The sequence below is a fragment of the Salmo salar genome, chromosome ssa16, assembly GCF_905237065.1.
Source record: "Salmo salar chromosome ssa16, Ssal_v3.1, whole genome shotgun sequence".
Taxonomy (NCBI): domain Eukaryota; kingdom Metazoa; phylum Chordata; class Actinopteri; order Salmoniformes; family Salmonidae; genus Salmo; species Salmo salar.
The window spans coordinates 25319685-25340137 of NC_059457.1; the positions used below are offsets into that span (position 1 = coordinate 25319685).

General features: G+C 45.6%; 1 protein-coding gene across 6 annotated transcripts in view; it reads right to left on the minus strand.

The window, feature by feature from the left end:
* Nucleotides 1–20453, minus strand: part of LOC106573449 (protein piccolo) — a 100526-nt gene that overhangs the window by 59213 nt on the left and 20860 nt on the right. For 4 of the 6 annotated variants that reach the window (XM_014148505.2, XM_014148504.2, XM_014148503.2 and 1 more), the window contains exons 6-8: nt 17108–18025; nt 15279–16964; nt 13677–14810 (exon numbers count right to left, since the gene is read on the minus strand). In XM_014148505.2, coding sequence (XP_014003980.2) covers nt 13677–14810; nt 15279–16964; nt 17108–18025 — 3738 coding nt within the window. The remainder of the gene's footprint in view (nt 1–13676; nt 14811–15278; nt 16965–17107; nt 18026–20453) is intronic. The other 2 variants (XM_014148502.2, XM_014148506.2) reach the window with 2 other exon arrangements.

Sequence of the window (20453 nt, forward strand, 5' to 3'; positions counted from 1 at the left end):
AGAGTGTTGGACTAGTAACCGGAAGGTTGCAAAAACGAATCCCCCCTGAACAAGGCAGTTAACCCCCGTTCCTAGGCAGTCATTGAAAATAAGAATGTGTTCTTAATCTGACTTGCATAGTTAAATAAAGGTGTGAGAAAAAAAAATATATATATTTTTTAAATCGGTGGCCAAAAATACCGATTACCGATGTTATGAAAACTTGAAATCGGCCCTAATTAATTGGCCATTTCGATTAATCGGTCGACCTCTACCACAGATTCTCAATTGGATTGAAGTCTGGGCTTTGATTAGGCCATTCCAAGACATTTAAATGTTTCTCCTTAACCCCTTAAACCACTCGAGTGTTGCTTTAGCAGTGTGCTTAGGGTCATTGTCCTGCTGGAAGGTAAACCTCTGTCCCAGTCTCAAATCTCTGGAAGACTGAAACAGGTTTCACACATGAATTTCCCTGTATTTAGCGCCATCCATCATTCCTTCAATTCTGACCAGTTTCCCAGTCCCTGCCGATAAAAAACATCCCCACAGTATGATGCTGACACCACCATGCTTCACTATGGGGATGGTTTTCTCGGGGTGATGAGAGGTGTTGGGTTTGCACCAGACATAGTGTTTTCCTTGAAGACCAAAACGCTCAATTGTAGTCTCATCTGACCAGAGTACCTTCTTCAATATGTTTGGGGAGTCTCTCACATGCCTTTTGGCGAACACCAAACATGTTTGCTTATTTTGTTCTTTAAGCAATGGCTTTTTTCTGTCCACTCTTCTGTAAAGCCCAGCTCTGTGGAGTGTACGGCTTAAAGTGGTCCTATGGACACATACTCCAATCTCTGCTGTATAGCTTTGCAGCTCGTTCAGGATTATCTTTGGTCTCTTAGTTGCCTCTTTGATTAATGCCCTCCTTGCCTGGTCCATGAGTTTTAGTGGGCAGCCCTCTCTTGGAAGGTTTGTTGTGGTTCCATATTCTGTAATTTTTTAAATAATGGATGTAAAGGTGCTTTGTGGGAGGTTCAAAGTTTCAGATATTTTTGTCCCTGACCTGTTTGGAGAGCTCCTTGGTCTTCATTGTGCCGCTCGCTTGGTGGTTCCCCTTGCTTAGTGGTGTTGCAGACTCTGGGGCCTGTCAGAACAGGTATATAGAGTTGAAGTCAGAAGTTTACATACACCTTAGCCAAATACATTTAAACTCAGTTTTTCACAATTCCTGACATTTAATCCTAGTAAAAATTCCCTGTCTTAGGTCAGTTAGAATCACCACTTTATTTTAAGAATGTGAAATGTCAGAATAATAGTAGAGAAAATGATTTATTTTAACTTTTATTTATTTAATCAAATTCCCAGTGGATCAGAAGTTTACATACACTCAATTGGTATTTGGTACCATTGCCTTTAAATTGTTTATCTTGGGTCAAACGTTTCGGGTAGCCTTCCACAAGCTTCCCACAAAAAGTTGGATGAATTTTGGCCCATTCCTCCTGACAGAGCTGGTGTAACTGAGTCAGGTTTGTAGGCCTCCTTGCTTTCACACGCTTTTTCAGTTCTGCCCACACATTTTCTATAGGATTGAGGTCAGGGCTTTGTGATGGCCACTCCAATACCTTGACTTTGTTGTCCTTAAGCCATTTTGCCACAACTTTGGAAGTATGCTTGGTGATGGCTTTGTCTATTCGGAAAATCAATTTGCGACCAATCTTTAACTTCCTACTGATGTCTTGAGATGTTGCTTCAATATACCCACATCATTTTCCTACCCCATGATGCCATCTATTTTGTGAAGTGCACCAGTCCCTCTTGCAGTAAAGCACCCCCACAACATGATGCTGCCACCCCCGTGCTTTACGGTTGGGATGGTGTTCTTCGGCTTGCAAGCCTCCCCCTTTTTCCTACAAACATAACGATGGTCACTATGTCCAGACAGTTATATTTTTGTTTCATCAGACCATAGGACATTTCTCCAAAAAGTATGATCTTTGCCCTCATGTGCAGTTGCAAACCATAGTCTGGCTTTTTTATGGCAGTTTTGGAGCAGTGGCTTCTTCCTTGCTGAGCGGCCTTTCAGGTTATGTCGATATTGGACTCGTTTTACTGTGGATATAGATACCTTTGTATCTGTTTCCTCCAGCATCTTCACATGGTCCTTCGCTGTTGTTCTTGGATTGATTTGCACTTTTCACACCAAAGGACGTTCATCTCTAGAAGACAGAACGCATCTCCTTCCTTAGCGGTATAATGGCTGCGTGGTCCCATGGTGTCTATACTTGCGTACTATTGTTTGTACAGATGAACGTGGTACCTTCAGGCATTTGGATGAACTAGACTTGTGGAGGTCTACAATTGTTTTTCTGAGTTATTGGCTGATTTCTTTTGATTTTCCCATGATGTCAAGCAAAGAGGCACAGAATTTGAAGGTAGGACTTGACATACATCCACAGGTACACCTGCAATTGACTCAAATGATGTCAATTAGCCTATCAGAAGCTTCTAAAGCTATGACATAATTTTCTGGAATTTCACAAGCTGTTTAAAGGCACAGTCAACGTAGCGTATGTAAACTTCTGACCCACTGGAATTGTGATACAGTGAATTATAAGTGAAATAAGCTGTATGTAAACAATTGTTGGAAAAATTACTTGTGTCATGCACAAAGTAGATGTCCTAACCGACTTGCCAAAACTATAGTTTGTTCACAAGAAATTTGTGGAGTGATTGAAAAATAAGTTTTAATGACTCCAACCTAAGTGTATGTAAACTTCCAACTTCAACTGTATATACTGAGATCATGTGACAGATCATGTGACACTTAAATTGCACACAGGTGGACTTTATTTAAAAAATTATGTCCATTTAAAATCCATTTAAATTACAGGTTGTAATGCAACAAAATAGGAAAAATGCCAAGGGGAATTAATATTTTTGCAAGGCACTGTACCTCAGCACTGCCTTTACCCACAACATGATTAAACTCAAGGCGAAATCATCATGTTTATGCTTACATATTTTATTATGCTTACTTATTATATTTATTTTATTTCCACCATTACATCTTAGATTGAGATGTCCTTGGATTGTCAATGAACTACAACACAACGTAATTTGCATAACTCATTAAAATCGACAAGGTTCCATGTGACAGAGCACACTTTGCATGGGTTGTGGAGGAATCATTGGAGGAAGATGAAACAACAGCTCACTCAGAGGGCTGAGGAAAGCCTCTGTGTACCCTGAACAGCATATCTACAGTACCCAGTTACCCAGTCCATTTCCTCTCTACAGTACCCAGTTACCCAGTCCCTTTCCTCTCTACAGTACCCAGTTACCCAGTCCCTTTCCTCTCTACAGTACCCAGTTACCCAGTCCCTTTCCTCTCTACAGTACCCAGTTACCCAGTCCCTTTCCTCTCTACAGTACCCAGTTACCCAGTCCCTTTCCTCTCTACAGTACCCAGTTACCCAGTCCCTTTCCTCTCTACAGTACCCTGTCCCCCAGTCCCTCTCCTCTCTCTACACTACCTGTTCCACAATCCCTTTCCTTTCTACAGTACCCTGTCCCCCCAGTCCCTTTCCTGTCTACACTACCCTGTCCCACAGTCTCTGTCCTCTCCCTACACTACCTGTTCGACAGTCCCTTTCCTTTCTACACTACCCTGTCCCCCAGTCCCTCTCCTCTCTCTACACTACCTGTTCCACAGTCCCTTTCCTCTCTACACTACCCTGTCCCCAAGTCCATCTCCTTTCTACACTACCCTGTCCCCCAGTCCCTCTCCTCTCTCTACACTACCTGTTCCACAGTCCCTTTCCTCTCTACACTACCCTGTCCCCCCAGTCCCTTTCCTCTCTACACTACCCTGTCCCCAAGTCCATCTCCTTTCTACACTACCCTGTCCCCCAGTCCCTCTCCTCTCTCTACACTACCTGTTCCACAGTCCCTTTCCTCTCTACACTACCCTGTCCCCCCAGTCCCTCTCCTCTCTCTACACTACCTGTTCCACAGTCCCTTTCCTCTCTACACTACCCTGTCCCCCCAGTCCCTTTCCTCTCTACACTACCCTGTCCCCCAGTCCCTCTCCTCTCTCTACACTACCTGTTCCACAGTCCCTTTCCTCTCTACACTACCCTGTCCCCCCAGTCCCTTTCCTCTCTACACTACCCTGTCCCCAAGTCCATCTCCTCTCTACACTACCCTGTCCCCCAGTCCCTTTCCTCTCTATACTACCCTGTCCCCCAGTCCCTTTCCTCTCTATACTACCCCGTCTCCAAGTCATTCTCCTCTCTCCCTGGCTAAATATGGACTAGTCTCTCACACCTCTCCAGCTGGGATACTGGCCTCAGTCCAAGCTGAAACATCCAATATACACTGCTCAAAAAAATAAAGGGAACACTAAAATAACACATCCTAGATCTGAATGAATGAAATAAACTTATTAAATACTTTTTTCTTTACATAGTTGAATGTGCTGACAACAATATCACACAAAAATAATCAATGGAAATCCAATTTATCAACCCATGGAGGTCTTGATTTGGAGTCACACTCTAAATTAAAGTGGAAAACCAGACTACAGGCTGATCCAACTTTGATGTAATGTCCTTAAAACAAGTCAAAATGAGGCTCAGTAGTGTGTGTGGCCTCCACGTGCCTGTATGACCTCCCTACAATGCCTGGGCATGCTCCTGATGAGGTGGCGGATGGTCTCCTGAGGGATCTCCTCCCAGACCTGGACTAAAGCATCCGCCAACTCCTGGACAGTCTGTGGTGCAACGTGGCGTTGGTAGATGGAGCGAGACATGATGTCCCAGATGTGCTCAATTGGATTCAGGTCTGGGGAACGGGCGGGCCAGTCCATAGCATCAATGCCTTCCTCTTGCAGGAACTGCTGACACAATCCAGCCACATGAGGTCTAGCATTGTCTTGCATTAGGAGGAACCCAGGGCCAACCGCACCAGCATATGGTCTCACAAGGGGTCTGAGGATCTCATCTCGGTACCTAATGGCAGTCAGGCTACCTCTGGCGAGCACATGGAGGGCTGTGCGGCCCCCCAAAGAAATGCCACCCCACACCATGACTGACCCACCGCCAAACCGGTCATGCTGGAGGATGTTGCAGGCAGCAGAACGTTTTCCACGGCGTCTCCAGACTCTGTCACGTCTGTCACATGTGCTCATTTTGAACCTGCTTTCATCTGTGAAGAGCACAGGGCGCCAGTGGCGAATTAGCCAATCTTGGTGTTCTCTGGCAAATGCGAAACGTCCTGCACGGTTTTGGGCTGTAAGCACAACCCCCACCTGTGGACGTCGGGCCCTCATACCACCCTCATGGAGTCTGTTTCTCACCGTTTGAGCAGACACATGCACATTTGTGGCCTGCTGGAGGTAATTTTGCAGGGCTCTGGCAGTGCTCCTCCTGCTTCTCCTTGCACAAAGGCGGAGGTAGCGGTCCTGCTGCTGGGTTGTTGCCCTCCTACGGCCTCCTCCACGTCTCCTGATGTACTGGCCTGTCTCCTGGTAGCGCCTCCATGCTCTGGACACTACGCTGACAGACACAGAAAACCTTCTTGCCACAGCTCACATTGATGTGCCATCCTGGATGAGCTGCACTACCTGAGCCACTTGTGTGGGTTGTAGACTCCGTCTCATGCTACCACTAGAGTGAAAGCACTGCCAGCATTCAAAAGTGACCAAAACATCAGCCAGGAAGCATAGGAACTGAGAAGTGGTCTGTGGTCACCACCTGCAGAACCACTCCTTTATTGGGGGTGTCTTGCTAATTGCCTATAATTTCCACCTGTTGTCTATTCCATTTGCACAACACCATGTGAAATTTATTGTCAATCAGTGTTGCTTCTTAAGTGGACAGTTTGATTTCACAGAAGTGTGATTGACTTGGAGTTACATTGTGTTGTTTAAGTGTTCCCTTTATTTTTTTGAGCAGTATATTATAGATTACTTGTATGTATCTGTAAGATGAGGGAAAGTTGTAATGCTTAGCAACTACTATTTCACCAACACCTCGGCAGTACATCATGTCAACACATACAAGTAATGGGAGTCTAGAAGGATCAAGATATATGTGTTTGCCAGAGTCGAAGACACAATGTTTCGAGTGGTGAACCTTGTAATGATATGGCTGTTACTCGGTTTCCACTCCAGTAGAGACTCCTGACTCCTGGGTCTACCATCATCCCATCCTTTAATTAAATAAGTTTAAGCAGGAGCTCTGTGCTGAGAGCAGGGGGAGTAGGGGAGCAGGGTGAGCAGGGGGAGTAGGGGAGCAGGGTGAGCAGGGGGAGTAGGGGAGCAGGGTGAGCAGGGGGAGTAGGGGGAGCAGGGGGAGTAGGGGAGCAGGTAGAGCAGGGGGAGTAGGGGAGCAGGAAGAGCAGGGGGAGTAGGGGGAGCAGGGGGAGCAGGGGAGTAGGGAGCAGGTAGAGCAGGGGGGAGCAGGTAGAGCAGGGGGAGTAGGGGAGCAGGTAGAGCAGGGGGAGTAGGGGAGCAGGTAGAGCAGGGGGAGTAGGGGAGCAGGCAGAGCAGGGGGAGTAGGGGAGCAGGTAGAGCAGGGGGAGTAGGGGAGCAGGTAGAGCAGGGGGAGTAGGGAGCAGGAGAGCAGGGGGAGTAGGGGAGCAGGGAGCAGGGGAGTAGGGGAGCAGGTAGAGCAGGGGGAGTAGGGGAGCAGGTAGAGCAGGGGGAGTAGGGGGAGCAGGTAGAGCAGGGGGAGTAGGGGGAGCAGGTAGAGCAGGGGGAGTAGGGGAGCAGGTAGAGCAGGGGGAGTAGGGGAGCAGGTAGAGCAGGGGGAGTAGGGGAGCAGGTAGAGCAGGGGGAGTAGGGGAGCAGGTAGAGCAGGGGAGTAGGGGAGCAGGTAGAGCAGGGGGAGTAGGGGAGCAGGTAGAGCAGGGGGAGTAGGGGAGCAGGTAGAGCAGGGGGAGTAGGGGAGCAGGAAGAGCAGGGGAGTAGGGGAGCAGGTAGAGCAGGGGGAGTAGGGGAGCAGGAAGAGCAGGGGGAGTAGGGGAGCAGGAAGAGCAGGGGGAGTAGGGGGAGCAGGTAGAGCAGGGGAGTAGGGGAGCAGGTAGAGCAGGGGGAGTAGGGGAGCAGGTAGAGTAGGGGGAGTAGGGGAGCAGGTAGAGCAGGGGGGAGTAGGGGGAGCAGGTAGAGTAGGGGGAGTAGGGGAGCAGGTAGAGTAGGGGGAGTAGGGGAGCAGGTAGAGCAGGGGGAGTAGGGGAGCAGGAAGAGCAGGGGGAGTAGGGGAGCAGGTAGAGCAGGGGGAGTAGGGGAGCAGGTAGAGCAGGGGGAGTAGGGGAGCAGGAAGAGCAGGGGGAGTAGGGGGAGCAGGGGAGCTGTGCAGTCGTCAATTGTGATTAGTCTCAGAGCTGGATTAACAAGGCCTTCACAGTGACAGCTGTCAGGAAGCTGCTATGTTGACCCACAGGGACCCTATACCAGCTAGACCTATAACACCACCCCCGTGTATCTGCTGAGCTCTACACTAAATCACACACTCTGTTTAATGCATTGGACCATCAATCAACCAGCTGAAACAATGACATTTTGCCCCCTCTGCATATTTTACAGTGTGTGACAATCTTTACAGCATCAGTGGCTTGAGCGACAAGAGGCATTCATCCTATTCAGCTACAACATAGGCATCGATATCAAATAACACAGGTGTGCAACTCGGCAAAGAATGCTCTTTATAACAAACGTGAAACCAGAGAGCCTCTAGGTCCAACACACTGCTGCTGTAAGCAAGCAAGAACTATTTTCGTTAACATGTCAACATGTCAACATAAACACAACAACACCAATAGCTTGGCTACATTACTCTATTCACAAGCACACAGTGCGCCAGCCAAGGCCCCTAGCAGCTGGCGTACAGAAATACTGGAGATTTACATCTGATATCATCCCATCCAAGAGGTGAATTGAATAAAAGTTCAGTGGGTTGTGTTAGTAGCCGTATATTTCAGGCCATCAGAGAAACTCTATTCTTATAGAAGCTCGTGCTGGTAGGTTCCTTATTGATTTCCTGGCACCTGCCTTTGGCAACGGCTGTAGCTGGCTAATATAGTGTTCTTTTAGCAGCCCCCGAAGTGCTCACACTTCTCATCAATCTGGCCCTCTGATAATAGAGCTTGTTGACCCACTAATCTGCAATAAGCAGATTTTCCTTTGAAGACAGGCAGAGAGAAGGGAAAGATTGAGGGAGGGGAGAGAGGGAGAGAAGGGAAGAGGATATGGAGAGAGAGGAGTAAATAGAAAGAAAGAATGAAAGAAAGAGGGGACAGGTCTCTAGGGGGAGATTCTATTCCCTCTCCTTCAACTGACAGCCAAGACCCCCATCAAAATAGCAATCAGCACCACTTTCCCATTTTGAAGGGATATTTTAGCTTAAAGGATGCACATCACAGCTAGGGACTGCTCCTATGCACAACACACCGATCAACTGCCCTAAAATAATAGAGATATTACTCTGAGTCAATTGAGCTGGAAAGTAGGCTACAGCAGTGAAATTCTACATAGCCCTAATTGTATCAGGGTTAGTATCATTTAAGGAAGACCAGGTCCAAGACAGCTCAAGGTCGCACATTTAAATCAGATTGGCTCTGCAGACTATCCTTTCAAACATACAGCCTTAGAAGTAAAAAAAGAAAAATGTGACTTGAGGTTTGAGACAAACACACTGAAAAATAAAGTGCTATGGTTATAAACCCTACATGAAAGAGCTTGGCTAGAACCTTGTGAAACACACAGTCTGTGAAAAAGAGTTGAAAGGATGCACCAAGGGGTTTCTCCTTATCACCGCAGCAACAGCCTGGGCCAGGGCCTACAGTGGAACACATCTCAACATTTAGAAATTCCTAGCTGAAGGTACAGCAAATGTACCACAGATTAAGCTACTGACCTTGGTTAAAACCTGTTGGGGCTAGGGGGCAGTATTTGCACGGCCGGATAAAAAACGTCCCCGATTTAATCTGGTTACTACTCCTGCCCAGAAGCTAGAATATGCATATAATTAGTAGATTTGGATAGAAAACACTCCAAAGTTTCTAAAACTGGTTGAATGGTGTCTGTGAGTATAACAGAACTCATATGGCAGGCCAAAACCTGAGAAGATTCCATACAGGAAGTGCCCTGTCTGACAATTTGTTGTCCTTCTTTTGCATCTCTATCGAAAATACAGCATCTGTGCTGTAACATGACACTTTCTAAGGCTCCCATTGGCTCTCTAAAGCCGCCCGAAAGTGGAATGGGGTGTCTGCTGTCTCTGGGCAAAGTACAACAGCTCTGTTTGTGAGTGGTCAGCCTGGGGACAGTGACACTGAGATGCATGTTCACGAGAATTCTCAATTTTTTCTTTCAGCCTTTGAATGAATACAACGTTGCCGGTTGGAATATTATCGCTATTTTCCAAGAAAAATAGCATAAAAAATGATTTTAAACAGCGTTTGACATGTTTCTAAGTACGGTAATGGAATATTTTGAATTTTTTTTGTCACGAAATGTACTCGCGCGTCCCCCTTCGGATAGTGACCTGAACGCACAAACAAAACGGAGCTATTTGAATATAACTATGGATTATTTGGAACCAAAACAGCATTTGTTGTTGAAGTAGAAGTCCTGGGAGTGCATTCTGATGAAGAACAGCAAAGGTAATCCAATTTTTCTAATAGTAATTCTGAGTTTAGGTTGTCCCAAACTTGGTGGGTGTCAAAATAGCTAGCCGTGATGGCCGGGCTATGTACTCAGAATATTGCAAAATGTGCTTTCGCCGAAAAGCTATTTTAAAATCTGACACCGCGATTGCATAAAGGAGTTCTGTTTCTATAATTCTTAAAATAATTATGTATTTTGTGAACCTTTATCATGAGTAATTTAGTAAATTCACCGGAAGTTTGCGGTGGGTATGCTAGTTCTGAACATCACATGCTAATGTAAAAAGCTGGTTTTTGATATAAATATGTCATTGATTGAACAAAACATGCATGTATTGTATAACATAATGTCCTAGGAGTGTCATCTGATGAAGATCATCAAAGGTTAGTGCTGCATTTAGCTGTGGTTTTGGTTTTTGTGACATATATGCTTGCTTTGAAAATGGCTGTGTGATTATTTTTGGCAGGGTACTCTCCTGACATAATCTAATGTTTTGCTTTCGCTGTAAAGCCTTTTTGAAATCGGACAATGTGGTTAGATTAACGAGAGTCTTGTCTTTAAAATGGTGTAAAATACTCATATGTTTGAGAAATTGAAGTTATAGCATTTTTGAGGTATTTGTATTTCGCGCCACGCGATTCCACTGGCTGTTGACTAGGGTGGGAGGCAAGCGTCCCACCTAGCCCAGGGAAGTTAATAACCTTGGAGCATTTCACTGTGAGTCTACACCTGTTCTGAAGCATGTGACAAATAACATTTCATTTGATGTGGAGGTGGGTGTGATGATTGCTGCCTACAGCTAGGCCTAAAGATTATGAGGTAGACGTGGACCACGACTTGCAGCTTTTTTTGTTGTTTACATCTTTCGGGAGTCCTTTTTATTTGAGAAAATAACAAGTAATAACACTGTCCTTTTATACAGCGGCTATTGGTGGTGCCAGCACATCAGTACTATCAGACTGCCAACCAGCAATAATGCTTCTCTCACTATTACCCTGTATGGAACATTATAACCAAGCAGCCAGTATAGTGGTCCAATTGCAAACAGCTGTAAACAGACCCAGGGAGGGAACACGGGTGTCCTAGATAAGAGAAAACATACACTCAGCCTTTTTGATAAGATCAGCTGGAGTAGAAAGAGAGTGGGGAAATGAACAGACTTGCTACTGGCGTTTGCCCATCTAGTTCTAACGCTCCTCCCTCTCTCCTGTCCTCTAACCAAACCACTGCTTTTTATTCTTCTGTAGAGACTAAAAAGGCTTTGGCAGCATGTCTGGCTATCTGAAAAAAAAAGGTTCAAGAAAAGCACAATGCAGTATGACAGTGTGGAGGTCAGCTGCCCCTGCAGTTACACATTCCCAGCCATCGTCCTTCAGTGTTACACAGGCGTGTGATGAGTGGTGTACATACAGTAGTAGCCAGTGTCCCTGTATTCCACAACCCACACCTCAGGCTGCATTGTCTGCTCTCCATGAAAGACACGAGGAGGAGAGTCAATTATGTAAGAGCCTCATAAAATGGAGCATTATTCTGCCATAATGTGGTATGAGCTCGGCTGAGCCTTGTTGAAAACCTGTCTCTGTGAGAAGCACCACAGCATAACAGCTCAGACACGGCAGAGAGGTCTACTCTCATAGCCCTGTTAGTGAGATTCAACATCCAGGGGCATATGAAGGAACAGGCTTTTCAACTAGCACACAAATTAAAATGCTGAATGTGGCAAATGCAGTATGTCACCTCAAACAAATACTGATAATCATATATTACCTAGAATGCAACCAATGCAAAAAAATCTATTAAGCGGGCTACATAAATCTTTGAGTTTCCATTCAACGCTAGCTGCTTTCAGGTTTAATCTGGTGGTATTTTGGTCCTGCCTGTGGACGCTAGTGCAAAATAACCCACCATCTTATTACAAAGGCATTAGCGTCAAAAGATGACCTTTAGAAAAGGTCTCCAGTTGTGTGACTAAGAGATGTTATTACATTGGAACCCTGGTGTATCGGCTAGCTAGCCCACTGTATGAACACTGACATCAGAGTGGTGCCATGTGCGTCCCATGTGGAGAGGTTACGCTATTGAAATGATAATATGAGGAACCAATAATAATACTGCATATTGATATGATATGGCTATAATTTGAGGAACCAATAATAATACTTCATATTGATATGATATGGCTATAATTTGAGGAACCAACAACAACAATAATAATTATAATAATAATGCATCTCATTAACCTTCAGGACGTACTCATGGATGAGTGCTATCGCATGCTCACACACCTGCGAGTGAACAACCAATGGGAAAGACTGTAATGCTAGCTGTAAGGGAAGTACTCTTCATTGCCAGCCTGGAAATAGGGTGTTCCTTAATTAACACTAGCCTACTTTAGTTAACCCAGAGGTGACTGAGAGGCGAGAGCAGCACCCAACATGCCAGCGCGCGTCAATGTGTTGGTGACAGAAATTCAACACACACGTGCACCACTATTAGCAGCAAACAAACGTGTGGAGTATAATTGAAAGGAAACTGTTGAAGTGCAGGGAGCCAGTGATCTGTGATGGGAGCAGATGGCCGCAGGAGAAACATGCTGCTGCTGTACTGATGCTGTGTTGTGTTGGAATTAATCCAGCTCACCTCTGCCTATTAGCATATCACAGGGCCCTGCCATCTCTCACGGGGGCTGGAGTCCCCAGCCAGCGGCAGCAGCAGATCCCATCTCGCTAATGCTGTTGCACAACTCTTAATCACTTTAATACAGTTTCAGTGATGCCGGACCGCCGAGGCTGAGGCATCGCCTCGCATGAGCCGTTATGTAATGTCACATCCACTGAGACCTAACCATGAGAGGGATGTCCCAGGAAGAGGCAGGCAGCCATCGCCCACACAGAGTGCATTAGACTATGGTTTTAATACTGTTTGAGGCCCCTCAAAAGATTACATAGAGCCATTGTACTTAGACCTCAGTGCTAATGCATTGTCTGGGCAGCTCGCCAGGCAATCCTTTCCACACATTTCCAATGCAGGGATCAGTCTCTCAACTGTAGAGGTCTCATACTTTGAAATCCATCTCACTCTCAAAACATGGTGGAGAAAATGCTATATTTTGTCAAATATAAACTGCTCTGCCCCAAGGAAGAATGAACTCATCAGCACATTTCATTCTATTGCCAGTGGTTTTTTAAACAAAAGTCTGTTTGGCTGGAATGGGTGCCAATCACTTAGCATTTCAAGGTTCTTGAAAGCTGCACCACTAGTCCCTGCTGGCCACTAATGTTTTTATTGGCCCTTTACCCACTAAGCTTTTAGAAAGTCTTGTGTGAAATGCAACAGCACTGAAAACCAGGCTGTGATGATGGAGGTTAACTGCATATAGCAGAGAGGATCCACATTGCCAGCCCTAGCCCTGTCAGCCTCCATCCCTCAATCCGCCCCCAGCAGCTGGGTGAACTGCTGTGAGCTGTCTGAGCAGGAAGCCAAGACCTGTTATTATTAGTCATCAGCAGGTAAAATCACCACAAGTACCCTGTAATGACCTACACTGTTACTGAGTCACTGTATCAGAAAACATTTGATTGAGTAGACTACAGCCACCAAAATCACGTATCACAGCACAAGCAAAGGGAGATATATCAAACACCGGTGCTTTACTACTGACACATGTTCATTCAATGTAAGACAATAAGAAGAACTCTGTAGCAAATGTAAATCCAAAATTGGACCTGGATTTGAGCTACAACCAATGCAAAACTATAAGACCTGGCTCCTCTAGAAGCAACATAACTAGTCTAAGGCTGGATAATAAAACATTTTAGTGAGTATATCAACGTCTGCCATGTGCCTATGGGGTTAGCATTTTCTGAATAGTGCACAATAAATTACACCTGCTCAACGTGGCATTGGGGATTACAGAGACCTTGAAACATCCATAGCAACTCTGAGAGGTATGTTTAAGTTATGAGAGGTATGTTTTAGAGGTATGTTTAAATACACATAATCAAATGTAATTATCATATTTTCACAGTCTTACCTCTGTTTCATGTGGCATGGGGTTGAATCCACAGAGGTTGCAGACAGTGTTCTTGCATTCGGTACAGGTGTTGTAGTTGGGAGGATCCTTGGAGCCCTTGTTGAGTTCCACCTTGCATAGTGGACAGGTGGACTGGCCTGCTTTGAGAGCTGGTTGGGAGGATGCTGCTCCCTTTGGAGGCTCTGATGGGGGTTGGTCCACTTTGGCCTGTAATAATGTGGGGACCTTGGCCTGCTGGGGTTGCTCTGCTTTCTTCTCCTCTGCTTTCTGAGTAGCAGGTGGTTTGGTCTCCTTTGCAGGGGACATCTTGGGAGAGGCCTGGGCTGCTGCAGACACCATGGGGGAAGCTGGTGGTGTGGTGTGGGTCTCATCCTGAACAGCTGAGGTGATCAAAGTGGATGCAGAGCTGAAGATGGAGGAGCCAAAGCCAAACACCTTCCCAGACACTGACTCTTCAGGCTTTGACTGAGCAGGCTGAGATTTAGCACCGCCAAAGCCAAAGAAGCCCACTGACTGCTTTGGGGGCTTGGCCTGTGGTTGTGATGCAGCTTTAGCAGGAGAGGTCCCACCTTTTGGAAGCTGTTGTTGAGGCTTTCCAGGCTCCTGCTTTAGGGGATCAATTTTGGGGTCTATCTTTGGAACTTGCTGGGGCTGTAGTTGTGGTGGGGGCTTTGCATCAGGCTGTTGCAGTGAAGGAGTTTGCTTTTCTGGCTGCTGTGCAGGTGTAGCAGCACCACTGGGTATGGGTGTCACTGCAATTGTTTGGTCCAATGGTTTCTGAACAATTATAGGTTCCTGTTTGTCCTTTACAGCCACAGCAGGTGGAGCATGTTTGTTTTGTGGGGATCCTGGTGCTGGGGTCTCCTCCTTTTTGACTACAGCTGTTGATGGGGTTCCAGCCGGTATTAGTGTCTCCTGAGGTACAGTGGGTGGAGGAATCTCTTTTTGGGCAGCCGCAGGTACTGGAATCTCCTCCTTTTGGGGTTTAGCTGGTGCTGGGGTCAGCTTTTGAGATGCAGCAGGTGTGGAAACTTTGCTTGGCAAGGGTTGGGATTTAATCATCGGCGGTCCTGGGGGTTCCATTCCTCCAAGAGCTCTCTGCATCTGGCAGTTCAGACACAGCCATTCCTTTACCTGAAATAAAATAACAGTGTTGAACATTTTGTTCAACAAAACAATCTTATAGAATTGTATTGCAGTCTGAGGACTTACAGATGCTCTTATCTTAGCTGCTATTTAAATGCTTCATACTAGATGTTACAAACATGTAGTAAAACTACTGCCATAATGCTCTAAATCTGAAGATGCTAAATCAAATGAATAATTTATATCAGACTGTATTAATACAATTCTTCCAGATTACAATTTGCTTCTAGGAAGATCATAAACAAAGACCATTTGGAGAAAAGCCAATAGTTATAACAAGAGCTCCATCATAGCTTCTTGTTATCCTATCTTACAACTCCGATGAAAGAGACGACTGGCAACTATAGACACTGTCAATGCATAGTTAGTATTCTTAAATAACTGTTGTAAAATAAAGCACAACATTTATGTTAGAGTAGCCAAATTACTTTGATGAAACATAGACTGTTTAATTACCTCTGTTTCATGTGGCATGGGGTTGAATCCACAGAGGTTGCAGACAGTGTTCTTGCATTCGGTACAGGTGTTGTAGTTGGGAGGGTCCTTGGAGCCCTTGTTGAGTTCCACCTTGCAGAGTGGACAGGTGGACTGGCCTGCTTTGGGAGATGGTTGGGAGGATTCTGCTCCCTTTGGAGGCTTTGAAGGGGGATTGTCAACTTTGGCCTGTATTGATTGGGGGACCTTGGCCTGCTGGGGTTGCTCTGCTTTCTTCTCCTCTGCTTTCTGAGAAGCAGGTAGTTTGGTCTCCTTTGCAGGGGGCATCTTGGGAGAGGCAGGTGCAAACATCTTGGGTGAAGCTGGCGGTGTGGTGCGGGTTTCGTCATGAACAGCTGAGGTGATCAAAGTGGATGCAGAGCTGAAGATGGAGGAGCCAAAGCCAAACATCTTCCCAGACACTGACTCTTCAGGCTTTGAGGGGGTAGACTGAGATTTGGGACCACCAAAGCCAAATAAGCCTCCTGACTCCTGCTTGGGGGGTTGCTGCGTGGATGGGATGGCACTACTCTGGCTGGGCTGCTGTGGTGGTGTCTGAGGTTCTGATGTTCTCCGGTTCTCTAGTGCCTTCTGAGCAGGTGCTGGACTGGCTGGTTTCCCAAGCTCCTGCTTTGGGGGAGTGCTTTTGGGGTCTGACTTTGGAGCTTCCTGGGGCTGTACTTGTGCCAGAGGCTGTTCCTGTGCAGGCATTTGCTTTTCTGGCTGCTGTAAGGGTTGAACAGCCTCGTTCTGCTTGTTTGTAGGTGTGGCTGGTGGCTCCATCGACTTTTGAACAATTGCAGGTTTCTGGTTGTCAATCGAGATCTCAGTAGATGAAGCCTCTTTTTTCAGTGCGGTGCCAACTGTTGTATTCTCTTTTGTTTTGAGTGAATCTGGAACAGGTGCCTCATTGCTTTGAACTGCAGCTGGATGTTGGACCTCTTTAGTCTCTACTGCTGTCGAAAGTGGTGCTTCCTTCTTCAGAGGTAAACCTGATTGTACAGCATAGTTATCTTGGGTTGAACCTGGTGTTGGGGCCACCTTTCTGTTTTGTGACCCTGGTAGTATAGGTTCCTTATTCTTTTGAGGTGAGGCTGGGGCTGGTGCCTCCTTAGTGAGAGGTGAACCAGTGACCTCCTTGGTGAGAGCTGAGGCAGGAGTTGGTGCCTCCTTGTTGAGAGCTGAGGAAGGAGGTGGTGACTGCTTGATGAGAGCGGAGGCATAGGTTGGTTCCTCCTTGATAAGGGCTGAGGCAGAAACTTCCTTCTTGACAGGCAAAGCTGTGGTTGGGACCTTATCTGTTACAGACACACCTGGTGGTGTAGGATATTTTTTATTTTGTGGTGACTCTGGTGTTGGAGTGTCCTGCTTTAAAGCTGTAACTGGTGTCTCCCCCATTTTGGATGAGGCTGGTAATGGAGTCTCCTTTTGTGGTGCAGCAAGTGTGGTTGTCTCCTCTTTTAGGAGTGTGGAGGCGGCCTTCTTCTGATCTACAGCAGGTATGGCAGTCTCCATTTCCTTTTGAGATGCCGGAGTCTCCTGTTGAGGTGCAACAGGTGTAGAAACTTTGTTGAGTAAGGGTTGGGGTTTCATCATGAGGGGTCCTGGGGTTTCCATTCCCCCAAGAGCTCTCTGCATCTGGCAGTTCAGACACAGCCATTCCTTCACCTGAAAAAATGTAAAGTCACATTTAATTTAAGAGTAAACTATGATAATCAAACTGAAAATAACAGACTGTGTTCATTGGATTTTTCGAAAAATATTTAAACAAACAAGAACATAAAATACCACGTGCTTGCAATTTCATTTACCTCTGTAACATGTGGCATTGGGTTAAATCCACAGAGGTTGCAGACAGTGTTCTTGCATTCAGTACAGGTGTTGTAGTTGGGAGGGTCCTTGGAGTCAATGTTGAGGTCCACCTTGCAGAGTGGACAGGTGGACTGCCCTGCTTTGGGTGCTGGTTGGGAGGATGCTACTCCCTTTGGAGGCTCTGATGGGGGTTGGTCCACTTTAGCCTGTACTGATGGGGGGGCCTTGGCCTGCTGGGGTTGCTCTGCTTTTGTTTCCTCTGCTCTCTCAGTAGTAGGTGGTTTGGTCTCCTTTGCAAGGGGCAACTTGTGAGAGGCCGGTGCAGACACCTTGGGGGAAGCTGGCGGTGTGGAATGGGGCTCGTCCTGAACAGCTGAGGTGATCAAAGTGGATGCAGAGCTGAAGATGGAGGATCCAAAGCCAAACATCTTCCCAGACACTGACTCTTCAGGCTTTGAGGGCGTAGACTGAGATTTGGGACCACCAAAGCCAAAGAAGCCTCCTGACTCCTGCTTGGGGTGTTGCTGTGTGTCCGGGATGGCACTACTCTGCCTACGCCCATGCTGGCTGGGCTGCTGTGGTTGTTTCTGAGGTTCTGAAGCTCTCCGGTTCCCTTGTGATGCCATCTGAGCTGGGCTTGCCGGCATTTGAGTGTCTGCTGCTTTAGTAGCTTCAGCTTTTGATACTTCAGCTGCAGGGGGAACTGGTTTCCTTTGAGGGGAGCTTGGGATTGGACTGTTTGTCTTCACAGATGCAGCAGGTGTTGTAATGTCCTTTTGGGCTGCAATAGGTGTGATAGTGACTGTTTGAGGTGCAAAAACTTTGTTGGGATACAGTTTCATCATGAGGGGTTCTGGGGGTTCAATTCCTCCAAGAGCTCTCTGCATCTGGCAGTTCAGACACAGCCACTCCTTCATCTGAAAAAGCAGTGTTGTGTTAGATACATACTGCCGTTGGATTCTGGGTTAAACTTGGGACATTGTTGTCCTAGAGACTGATTTTTACATCAGAAGTTAATGGTTATCTGTAGGAGCCAGATGGCTTTGGAATGTGCTGGGTGGACAGGAGGAAGGCACAGGATTGCTATAGGGGATACGGATGGACATCTGTGGATTGGGAAAATGAGGGGTTGAGGTCAGGTCATATCCCCTTAAAGGAGATTATGGTTTATTATCCCATTACTTCCCCTTCCTGTCGAACCATAATTGATGTAAGGATTAGAGAGAAGGAGGAGTGCCTAAATTGGAGTATACAGTGGCTTGCGAAAGTACTCACCCCCCTTGGCATTTTTCCTATTTTCTTGCCTTGTTTGTTGGAATTACAATGTATGTTTTGGGTGTTTGTATCATTTGATTTTTAACAACATTCCTACCACTTTGAAGATGAAAAATATTTTATCTTGTGAAACAAACAAGAAATAAGACAACAAAACAGAAAACTTGAGCGTGCACAACTATTCATCCCCCCCAAAGTCAATACTTTGTAGAGCCACCATTTGCAGCAATTACAGCAGTAAGTCTCTTGGGGTATGTCTCTATAAGCTTGGCACATCTAGCCACTGGGATTTTTGCCCATTCTTCAAGGCAAAACTGCTCCAGCTCCATCAAGTTGGATGGGTTTCGCTGGTGTACATCAATCTTTAAGTCATACCACAGATTCTCAATTGGATTGAGGTCAGGGCTATGACTAGGCCATTCCAAGATATTTAAATGTTTCCCCTTAACCCCTTAAACCACTCGAGTGTTGCTTTAGCAGTATCCTTAGGGTCATTGTCCTGTTGGAAGGTAAACCTCCATCCCAGTCTCAAATCTCTGGAAGACTGAAACAGGTTTCCCTCAAGAATTTTCCTGTATTTAGCCCATCCATCATTCCTTCAATTCTGACCAGTTTCCCAGTCCCTGTTGATGAAAAACATCTCCCCTGCATGATGCTGCCAACACCATGCTTCACTGTGGGGATGGTATTCTCGGGGTGATGCAAAATGTTGGGTTTGCACCAGAGATAGCGTTTTCCTTGATCGCCAAAAAGCTAAATTTTAGTCTCATCTGACCAGAGTACCGTCTTCCATATGTTTGGAGAGTCTCCCACATGCCTTTTGGCAAACACCAAACATGTTTGCTTATTTTTTTCTTTAAGCAATGGCTTTTTCTCTGTCCACTCTTCCGTAATGCCCAGCTCTGTGGAATGTACGGCTTAAAGTGGTCCTATGGACAGATCCTCCAATCTCCGCTGTGAAGCTTTGCAGCTCCTTCAGGGTTATCTTTGGTTTCTTTGTTGCCTCTCTGATTAATGCCCTTCTTGCCTGGTCTGTGAGTTTTGGTGGGCAGCCCTCTCTTGGAAGGTTTGTTTTGGTGCCAAATTCTGTAAATTTTTTAATAATGGATTTAATGATGCTCTGTGGGATGTTCAACGTTTCGTATATTTTTTATAACACAACCCTGATCTGTACTTCTCCACAACTTTGTCCCTGACCTGTTTGGAGAGCTCATTGGTCTTCATGGTGCCCCTTGCTTAGTGGTGTTGCAGACTCTGGGGCCTTTCAGAACAGGTGTATATAAACTGAGATCATGTGACACTTAGATTGCACACAGGTGGACTTTATTTAATTAACTAATTATGTGACTTCTGAAGGTAATTGGTTGGACCAGATCTTATTTAGGGGCTTCATAGCGAAGGGGGTGAATACATATGCACGCACCACTTTTCCATTTTTTTTAAAAGTCATTTTTAAAATTTTACTTCACCAATTTGGACTATTTTGTGTATGTCCATTACATGAAATCCAAATAAAAATCAATTTGAATTACAGGTTGTAATGCAACAAAAAAGGACAAACGCCAAGGGGGATGAATACTTTTGCAAGGCACTGTATATACATACTTGTGGTGGTGGAAACATGCTTTGTCTAATGCAGCTGTATTGATCCTTTGGGCAGAATAAACTTGGTTAAGCTTTCATAGTGTCCGTAGAGTTTTTTACTCTGAGAATTAGAACCTAACACTGTATACTAGTGATGGGGGAATAAACCGATACAGTTACATATCACAACATTATTTTTGGACACTATTATATTGATATTTGATTCCAAGTATTTATTTGTAAAAAAATATATAAACATTGCCTTCGGAAAGTGTTCAGACCCATTGACTTTTTCCACATTTTGTAACGTTAGTCTAATTCTAAAATGGATAAAATAAAATAAAATCCTCATTAATCTTCACACAATACCCTAGAATGTCAAAGTGAAAACAGGTTTTTAAAATGTTTGCAAATTAAAGAAAAAACAAAACAGATACCTTATTTAGATAGAGTTGAAGTCGGAAGTTTACATACACCTTAGCCAAA